The 10010-nt window shown below is 48.9% G+C and overlaps 3 protein-coding genes across 3 annotated transcripts; 2 read left to right on the forward strand and 1 right to left on the reverse strand.

Annotated features, from left to right (window-relative positions):
- Positions 1-6: 6 nt before the first annotated feature.
- F5B22DRAFT_595669 (uncharacterized protein) lies at positions 7-2662 on the reverse strand. The gene is made up of 6 exons (XM_047974157.1): positions 2317-2662; positions 2006-2241; positions 1575-1940; positions 1249-1506; positions 642-1139; positions 7-579 (listed from the first exon to the last, which is right to left on the reverse strand). The coding sequence occupies exons 1-6, from the start codon at positions 2357-2359 to the stop codon at positions 247-249; spliced, it is 1734 nt and encodes a 577-aa protein (XP_047833629.1). The 5' UTR covers positions 2360-2662; the 3' UTR covers positions 7-246.
- A 136-nt stretch (positions 2663-2798) lies between these two features.
- F5B22DRAFT_595671 (ABC-type phosphate/phosphonate transport system, periplasmic component) lies at positions 2799-3886 on the forward strand. The gene has a single exon (XM_047974158.1). The coding sequence runs from the start codon at positions 2937-2939 to the stop codon at positions 3774-3776; it is 840 nt and encodes a 279-aa protein (XP_047833630.1). The 5' UTR covers positions 2799-2936; the 3' UTR covers positions 3777-3886.
- A 458-nt stretch (positions 3887-4344) lies between these two features.
- Positions 4345-5139, forward strand: F5B22DRAFT_643785 (uncharacterized protein; the record flags this gene model as incomplete). The annotated part of the gene is made up of 1 exon (XM_047978321.1): positions 4345-5139. One exon carries the CDS (start codon positions 4345-4347, stop codon positions 5137-5139), a length of 795 nt encoding a protein of 264 aa, XP_047833631.1.
- Between the last annotated feature and the right edge of the window lie 4871 nt (positions 5140-10010).

Genomic DNA, 10010 nt, shown 5'->3' on the forward strand with positions numbered 1-10010 from the left:
CACGAGCGATGATTGATCCGTCAGAGATCTTGTATTAATAGCTCTTAATAAATGAGTAAAACAAATAAGTCTTGGACCAACGCTATGAAATATGTGATGATGTGACATGTCCCTCGCAGTATCGCTATCTACAAACGCAGAATCCCTCCGACACGCTATATGAAATCTAGCCAACTCATCCCTCGTCGCCTACGAAAGTACGGGTCCCACTGAGTACCTGGATATGAGAAAGCCCGCATCACAAGATCACAACTTCGCGCCCTTCGCTCTTCTCGCCTCCTTCTCTTTATCCTTCAAGATGCGCCGCAAGATCTTTCCGCTCGGACTCTTGGGGATGACGTCGACGAACTCGACGCCGCCCTGAAGCCACTTATACCGCGCCTTATGATCTTCAACATGTTTGCAGATCTCGCGCGCGACTTCCTCGTCGGACCGTCCTGTCGCCGACGCCGATTTCACCACGAAGGCCTTGGGCACTTCGCCCGCGCTGTCATCTGGCACGGGGATGACGGTGCAGTCGTTCACGGCGGGGTGGGTCAGGAGATGGGCCTCTAGCTCTGCTGGCGCGACTTGGTGGCCCTGTGTTCTGCGTAAGCAAAGCTGTAAAGTGTAACTAACTAGGAGGGGGAAAGCATCGATACCTTCGTCTTGATCAGCTCTTTCAGCCGGTCCACAACAGCGAAATGTTCGTTCCCGGCCTCCGACACCCACACCTCCGCGACATCCCCCGTGCGCATCCACCGCCCGTCTTCGTCCCAGACGAAGGCCTCGGCCGTGGCGCGCTCATTATGCAGATAGCCCAGGGTGACGGAGGGCGATTGTAACAAGAGCTCGCCGCGCTTGTAGTACTCCGTGATCTCGCGGCCTTCTTCGTCGAGGAGCTTTGCGCGCGTCGCGGGGACGAGGGACCCCGATGTCCCGACCATGACGTCGTTCTCGCCTGTGCCGAAGACCACCGTGCTCGTCTCCGTCAGCCCGTAGCCTTGGCCGACTGTGATCGATGGGAACGCTTTTCGCATGTCTTCGTGCGTCTCGGCGCCTAGCGGGGCTGCGCCGGTGAAGATGAAGCGCACGCTGCTTAGGTCATATTTGGCGCACAGCTCTGGGTTTCGAAGGAGCTGGATGATGATCGGTGGGACCTAGGAAGGATTGTGAGTTTTGTGCGTGCCTTGGGGCTATCTGTGTTCTTGTAATGCATGCATGTACTGTAGGCTCAGACATCGATTTGCGTGAAAGAGGAAGGCTTACAAGGTGCATGAATTCTATCTTGAACTTTTGGATAGACTCAAGCAAAGTCCTGAGCTCGAAGCGCGGCAATACTATCACGCCATCACCACGGTATACACCAGTGTTAGCGACCACGACCAGTGCATAGATATGCGACATGGGCAAAAGGCCGATGCACGTCTGTGTCTCGACGCCCTTCTGGCGCCGACCTGTGTCTTCGTGCCAGCGGATCTGCATCATATTCGCGATGATGTTACGATGGGATATCATGACGGCTTTCTGTGCGGTATCATCCTGGTTTTAGTATGGTCTCTCACAAGTTCCCCAAGCACGTGTATTTTACTTACAGGTAAGCCGGAAGTCCCGCTAGAGTAGCAGAGATATGCAGCTTGCCGTGCGCCTTGCCCTTTCGTCCATTTGAGGGGCTCGAGCTCGGGTATCGAGCGGCCCTCAGCGATTAGATCGTCGATTGTCTTGAATCGCCGGTCGCGGTTCTGTCCTGGGACCTCTAGCAAGAATACTCTATCATCAGGGATGTTGCTCGCCCGTGCGGCCTTCAGCGCGTTATCCAGCAGCGAGGGGCACGTAAATAAAGCCTTGGCCCCCGAGGACTTCAGCTGGTGCTCTAACTCGCCGGCAGAGTACATGGCGTTAGCTGGGGTCACGATACCGGAAAGACGGTGCACCGCGTATGTAAACATGAGGTAGTCGATCTTTGCCAACGTCAGCTCATTGGGGTTTACAAGCAAGCAGTATTGAAATGTAGTGTCGAGATTACCGTATTGAGAGAGTATAGCCCTATGACTTTGTCCCAGGGTGTGTCTTCGTTTGGCCGCCATCCCATGCGTTTTGATAGTGATCTTGCCAGGAGCTCTTGCCGCTCATGAAACTCGGCGTGAGTAAATGTCTTCCCCGTCAGCCCACATGTGAATGGATTCTGAGACCTATTGAACGGCTGCCGGCCACATCTTTCATTTTCGACAAATTCATGTATGGATATTGAATCCGGCGGATCTATGAAAATTGGTGAGTGGCTATGTCCTGAAATCGATTCCTATCATCAGATGGGCTAGCAGGAGTGAATCGTACCGAAAGGTAACTGGGGAACCCACACCGGCGGGGTGAAAACCATCTTACTCTGTTGGCGCGGGCCTTGTCTACAGAGATCGACGTCCCAAAGTGAAAACCTACGTCGAGCAGTTGATTGTGGAAATGAAGGTTGTCTCCAGAAAGACCGTTGCAGACTCAGCCACCTGTTTATGGTATTCCGATCGATCGCCGGAACGATCAAGGTGGTTGACCGCTAAACGCCAGGTCCTGCGCCAATGTAATCCAAACCCATGCTTCTGCTTAACTAGGAACCACATCTCTCTACCGAGGTGCGAAGCCGGCTGTTGGAGTTGGGTAATATGTAATATGTTATCTCCGCATGAACTCCCTACCACAGATTGGTCAGGGGTAAAATGCAACTAACCTGGTAGCTCAGGCACGCAATCCTGGGGTAAGCTGGGGTAACTATTGCTGTATGGATAAGGTTAGTAAGGTAAGTAGTTCGTGTCCTACCTTAGTAAGGTCGAATCCTTAAACACTGGATTATTTTCGGTTTGGTATGATGATGTAATCTTGGCACATCTTTGCTCCAATGTCGCTCTTTTTCGTACTATCCATGCAATCTCAGAGAGCTGTTAGCGAAACGTGCCGTGGGTAGAATGACTGGTTATATCGCGGCATTGCCGATGTACGATTGGCCAGAGTGCCGAGCTGAAGTTGACGAACAATGGGTGGCGTTACGGGAGCGTTTACGCGCTGCGGGGATAGAGGCTCCAGACCGACTTGTCCGGCGGAATGCAGATATGCCTTCTGTCCCAGGAGGTATTCGCGACTCTGAAGGAGAGATGATCGCGCCGGATCCCGCGACACTTCCTCCAGATGAATTAGATCTGCACACATTATGGCGGCACCCCGCTTTGCTGTTCGCACAAACCTGCTGGGGCCCTATGGTAAAAGGGCTTGCTCAGTATGCGCAGACCCTCGGCCAGCAGGACTATTCCGGAGTCGAAGGCGGCGTGGGCCAGCTCTACTCCAGTGCCCTGGTGGCAAGGCGGACCGCTGAAGATGTGCCAGCTCCCTCAGATGGAGACATGAACTTGCCTATTGAATTCTTGCGAGGGAAGCGCCTTGCATACAACGCCAAAGACTCAATGTCTGGAAATATTGGTCTAGGGCTGGACCTAGCCCGACACCATGAAGACAGAAGCATTTTCTCGAGCTGCATAGAAACTGGCGGACACCGCAATTCCATTATCGCCGTTGCAGAGGGGAGGGCAGATGTTGCAGCTGTCGATTGCCTAACGTGGCAGCTCGCAAAACGGTATGAGCCTGAGTCTCAAAACTTGGCTGTTGTGGGATGGACAGTCTGCCGGAACGGTCTTCCTTACATTGCGTCCTTCTACTTGCCTGATGACGTCAAAAGCCAGGTTGCACAGGAATTGAAGAACTTGAAGTTGGAGCTGAAAGTCTGGGACCAACTTTTGGAGAGGATACATTGAGATAGATGAACGGAAAGGACTCGTAATTAGATATCTAGAGTGCCATGGAAAAAGTACAAGATAGAACTTACTTCGATACCTCATAGAATCAAATGCTATGATAATAGCCATTTGTGTGTCGTCTCTAGAATGTGCCTTACCTACGTACTGACTCATAGAAGAAAGAAGATACATTGCATGGCTGTCTCATTCTCTGTCTCCTTAGTTGTTGCTAGAGAGTGCTTGTATAATTCCTCATACCCACTAGGTTCCATGACTTAATGACTCAAAGGTGGCATGAAAGGTACTCTTCATGTTCCTTTGACACCAGAAGTCTGCCGTTCCTGCGCAACCGACGCCCGCCTGTGAGTTTCTGTGCTTCTTAGTGGTGCTGAGCTACAGCGCCTCAGGAACACTCTTATCGTCTCTGTGTTCTGGTTTACTTAAATACATGCTCAATGCCACAACTTCGAAGTTCATATCTTCATCCTTTGACACATGCCCACTTCACTCCTTGACGACATCAACCAGACAGCCATCGAACAAGGTCAGAGAGCCCACCTCCCTTCAGCACTCCATCATAGTGAAGATGCCTTCCTGTACTTGGTGCAAGAAGAGCAAAGACGCCGAAGACCAGATGCGCAGATGTTGTGAGGGAACCTACTACTGTAACCGAAAATGCGAGCGTGCCAACTTTCGAGCTCATAAACTCTCCTGTCCTAAGCATAATCCTGAATCCGAACAGACGAAGCAGAACGGATCTGAGTCCCAACAGATAGAGCCCGATGAGAGTCATTCGCCGCCTCCCAAACCCTTGACGAAGCATATCAGTAACCCCTTTCATCGCTTCAAACGAGGCGACTACCTCCAGGGCCGCCCTGACACAGACGTCTACCGTCTTCTCACCCACGCATACCTCCTTCGAGAGGCAGACAACAGAGCCTATAATGGCAATTCCACCGACGGCAGCCAATTAGACTTCGAAGTTGAAAGGTTTCGCAGATTCCTCAACAAAGCCAAGGAGATCCCACGCATGCTCCCACCCTGGTGGAGTGACAAGAAGCAGGCAGAGTGTGAAGCGCAACGAGGGGGTTCGCTAGCTTACACAGTGCTCCCTGATGATATCCAAAGGCAGTATGGGGAGCCATTCATGGACATTCAGCTGCGTCTGCTTGCTGAGTCTATCTATGGCACTGGAATCGGGGGCAACGAACATTGTATCCTGACAGAGGAACTCATGAAGATTCCTGATGGCTGCACCAGCTACCAAATTGGACGGATAATGAAGGCAAGATTCAACGAGGAGCCCACAGAGAACCTTATTGCTACGCTCAGTGCTATTATTTTGGTGGTTTACATTGAGGAAGCTCGTGTCGGCGAATAGTGAAACCGTCGTCGCACGCACTGTTTCTTGTGTCATGTACGATGGAGCAGGAATCCCGTACGCTATTTGATGTGTCTGCTTTGGATAAGACAGTCTCTGCTAGTGTAGGCTCGCAAAAGGGTAGAATAGTTGCTGGTTCGACTGTATCGTGATTCTTTTCACAGCTCTAGTAATTGACCACCAATATCACAGCTCTTTGTACTTTATATTCTGCGTGAATGCTAGGTCCTTAGGTGAAAGAGATTGTGCGATCAGGAAGTAGGTAGTCCTTTTCCTGTGGACATGTGTGGAAGTCAGGTTCGCCACAACCCATAGGCCAGCGCCGTTGAGGGATAACTTAACACGTCTTCGGCAGCGGGTTCTCAGGACAATAGGGGTTTGTCGTAGAAGATCAACGCAGTAGGCTTATCCCCTTTAAGTTGGTGAAGGAATAGTTTTGTCTAAGCTGAATTGGAGAGTGGTTGTATCGGCCGCCGTACATAATATTCCGACCGGCTCAAGCAAGTAGTTGAGTCATCATTTTTGAACAGGCACTCGATTACATCGTCATAAGCAGGTATCGTTTTCGGACGTCGTCGTGATAATAGGGGCTCGAAAGTAGTCGAATGTACTGAAAATGGGCACTGTTAGCGGAAGGCAGACACATTTCCCAAGCTCTTTGAGTTCAAATCCTCTTACGTTTGGCGCGTTATGCGCAAGCCCAGCCCGCCCGAACCAGCTCTCCTTTATACGGTCGCTCCCTTGAGCCATCTTCCATCCCAGACCATTGTGCCAATAGCGGCGACAACGGTAGCATAAACGCGCACCAAACTATTGCCGAAGCTCGCGCTGGAAGTGGATAACATACCGTCAGAGCCCAAGCCAGCCATGAAACAATCGATTCCTTCTTGGATGGAAACAGGAGCCTATGTAGGGCCCTGGTCGCCTGAAGAATCTGGAGCGGCTTCGGAGACTCCCACCCGACTCGGACATGACTTCATGCTTGTTGTAGCGACGAAGATATTGATGGGTTGCCAGTAGGGTTGGCTTCATGCTCTCTTGGGCCGATGTCGATGACCTAGAGGTTTGCGGCGAGGTGTTTAGGTGTGTCCGAGGTTTCTTCGAGATCATCGATGCCCGAGCTGCCAAAGATTTGGATAGCAATCGTTTCCTTTCCATCATCAATGTGTTGCTTTGATGATGGCGCAGAGGAAGCTGATTCCACAACGACTGATTGATTCTGGCTGAAGATAGTTGAGATCTGGGAGCTGATAGTAGAGATGATGTCGACACTTCCACCAACGGATTCTAGGTCAGAGTTGGTATCGTGTTGGCCGTGATGGTCGTACAGTCGAGGCTACATGGAATTCGGTAAGATAGGCGTCGTCTTCAGGATCCTAATGCATCTCCCGCCCAGTCCAGCATTCGTGGTGCTGTAGAAATGGTTTGTGTATACACATGAGGGGTACCATGCTTGCGGCTTACGCTGGTTGATAGATTTAGAAGTTGATTGGACTTAGGGTGTGACATAAGATAAGAATAAAATTTTGGTGTGGCTAGAAAGAGAGGCGAGGCACGGCGGCGCGTACAAGCACAAGGGGTGGCGAGGAGAGCTAACAGTTTAAGATAAATGCCACTGCAGCAAGGCTTACATATATGGAAGCTCCTATCTCAGCATGCTGTAGTATCCATTAGTTCGTTTAATGCAGTGTGGGGGAAGTTGGAAGTTGATAGGGGGTGGATGGAGGGCTCGGTGGAAGGGTATCGGCAACATATGTGGCTTAACATGACGCCGTATTATCACTGTACTCGTAAAATCTCTGGCACACACATCAAATTAATGCTATACATCATCCTCATCGTCATTGGAACTTTTACCAGTAAGCTACATACCTAAGGACTAATTACACATACACTGTCCTGTTCATACGAGTGCCGTAACAGTCACTCTTACCCAGTTCTGCAACATCCTCTTATTGTGTATTTTCATAGGAGCTTCAATACCAACTAGTTCCTGTATCAACTGTGACCGACCCCCTGTAAAGTAATTCCAACCTTCGAGTCCGTCAATCGCCGCTTTCCTATTGCATTTCTTCACCATCTCCAAAGCCACCTGCCACCTCAGCTGCTCAATATTATTTCCATTCTTTTAGGCTTTAATTGGGTTAGCAGCAGGAGGCCACTGAGGTGCCGGTGCCTACAATCAGTTACTCCCCTAAGCACTTCATTCTATCAAGCATCGAAGCCTCTCAACCGAGAGCTGAGCCACCCCCAGAAGAAACCGATAATTAGACCCCAGTGGGAGATATGACCACCCAAAGACTAGGTATTTAAAGCCAATCTTCGTAGTCAGCTCGTAAAATTATTATAGCAGTCCATAGCCGAGCGGCTTATGAGCAAAATCACGACACTGTAGGTACCATTATTCTGCCGATATCCTAGCTACCTCCAGTGGGAGCCATTGACAAAGCTTAATGTGTATTCTCTGGAAGCTGACACCCACTTGAGCTGTGAGTGATATGAAACTTTGCTCCGAGGCAAGTGACACTCTTCGGACCCAGAGTGTTATAACGTGGATCACTGATAGGGAGGAAGCCGACAGCCCATGATAAATTGCTCATCCTCCAAACCTAGCATGTATCGTACGTCATCCATTCCTTCTGGCCAACCTCCACTTGCAACCCTATGCTCATAGCCTTGGGTGTTGCCTCCTTGAACCCATTCTTGAGATACAACTTGAGTCTTGGGAAGTCGGTGCTCCTATGCAAAGTATGCTGTTGCCACATATACACCTTATGTATGCAGTCTCCCATGATTGATGGTGGACACTCCCTGTTGAGTTGAAGTCAGCCTCCCCAATTTGAAACGGACTGACCGACCTCAGAGCTGAGCATATCCAAAACTTCTCTTAGATTGACAGATATAAGATCACAACCTAGTTTCAATATAGATTCCTCGCGTTCAATAAGCCGTTTCATTGAATATTCTCCTAGGCTGCGTTTAGTAGAGCTTTGATTTAGGAAGTTTAGCACCATACCATTGTCAGCCCCCTCCCTATTCCTTCTTTGTGGATGATCTCATTATTACTACCATCGTGATGTCTTCAAAAGAGACCATCAAGCACGTAAGCTGCACTTCCGGTTTCCTATTACATAGCTAAGCATGACAAGGGAGGACTTACTTCTCTTCCACTCAGTTAAGGTGCAGTCGCAGTAATAACCAGATCATGATGACCACTCCCAAAAGTTGTATCTGAATTTGGCTTAGAAGGTAATCGATACTTCCTATGTGCCCCTGCACTTAGACTGGGAAACTTGGAAGCAACGTCATTGTTAAGTTTGTTGTCCTGTGTTGTGTTTGCATAAATCCCACCTCGACGCGTCTTCTCCCATTTCTGTTTTCTCTTCTCTCCATCTCTCACATCTTCCTCTGGCATCCTCATTGTTTACTCTAACAGGCCTCTCATCCATCATCAACTCTTCATTAACACTCTAAATTAAAGCATTATTGCTACTCAGACAAGCTGATTATTCATTACGAGTATCTAAATATACTTCGTTTATTATTCTCCATGCCTTAACATCATAAATAGCCCAAAATGGGTTTACCTATCAAACAACCATTATTATGTCTCCAGACCATGCCATATGCTTGCATCTTTCCATTCCAGGTATTCATCATCATCTTTAAGGTCATAAAAACAGTGAGTTATCATCCTCCATGACTTGCAGCGTGCACGTCTTCTGAAGACCTTCGCGTCCTCAATAGCATATAGCAACACTAGATACCATTACTAAGGCAAGTTAACCAAGTCCAGAACAGACTAACATTGGTTTTCAGTAGCCATCACCAAGATCCTAGAAGAACATCATCTTGTCGGTATCTATTCATGGGATTCGAGAAGATTAGTAAGTCTCATCAACTCTTCCATTGACTATGAGAGCATGATGGGATGTATTGGAGAGACAGTCACTAATAGTCTGAAGCCCAATCCAACTCCCCATGGGGGACACCGAGGACATCTAGTACTTACATCACTTATACGAAATTTTCGATTTTGTGATGATCTATGGCACAAAGCCGCCCATAAATGCGGCCTGTCGTCAGATTTCCTTCGAACCCTCCCTCCAGAAGAAACCATCGAGCGTTCGCGCAACGCGCGCGAACGTCTCGAATGGGAGGAAGCGGCACGACAGATATTTTCGGGCCTCCCCTTACCCTTGAAGCTATTGAGCTATCTCGGTTTTCAAGGATTATTAGATATTCTCATCTAATTATTAATCCATCCTTATTTATTTCTTTATTTACTCATCGATTTAAGATCATAGTAATTTCATCCCTTTGCCCTTCGAGGGGAATTAGCACTGACTGACTATCTTAGCATATAGTTGATCTACCTCTCTCCTTCTCAAACTTCGAATCGGCATCTCAAGATAGATTGATTTGGACAAGGTAGGCGATGGAGAAGAGGATTTGAAGATGGCCTCATCATCAGCAACTACGCTAACTTCGACCGTGGCAATCTTCCACCGTCGTCGCAACTTATTCCTCTTCTCCATCGCTTACCCCCATACCAAGTACAAGTATGTTACAAGAGACCTTTGCTCTCTCACTTCGTGATCTTAGCAACATTTTTGTTCTAACATGATAGCCGCTGAAGACAGACCGGTCCCATGCCGTGCCACATCGACACAGTCCTGTTCACACACTCTCGGAGAGCCAGTCAAGTTCGCCATTTATGAAGCAAGAAGGCAAATTGTTTTGCAGCGTGCCAGAAATGCTGGTGAGTGGCTCTCCGAGGAGTAAACCAGCAACCAAGTCCAACAAATGTACCAACGAAGTAGCCGCTACCATACAATCACTTTATTATTTTGTAAGTGAACTGTCCTTAA

The sequence above is a fragment of the Xylaria bambusicola genome, assembly GCF_022495145.1.
Source record: "Xylaria bambusicola strain CBS 139988 unplaced genomic scaffold F5B22scaffold_8, whole genome shotgun sequence".
NCBI lineage: Eukaryota > Fungi > Ascomycota > Sordariomycetes > Xylariales > Xylariaceae > Xylaria > Xylaria bambusicola.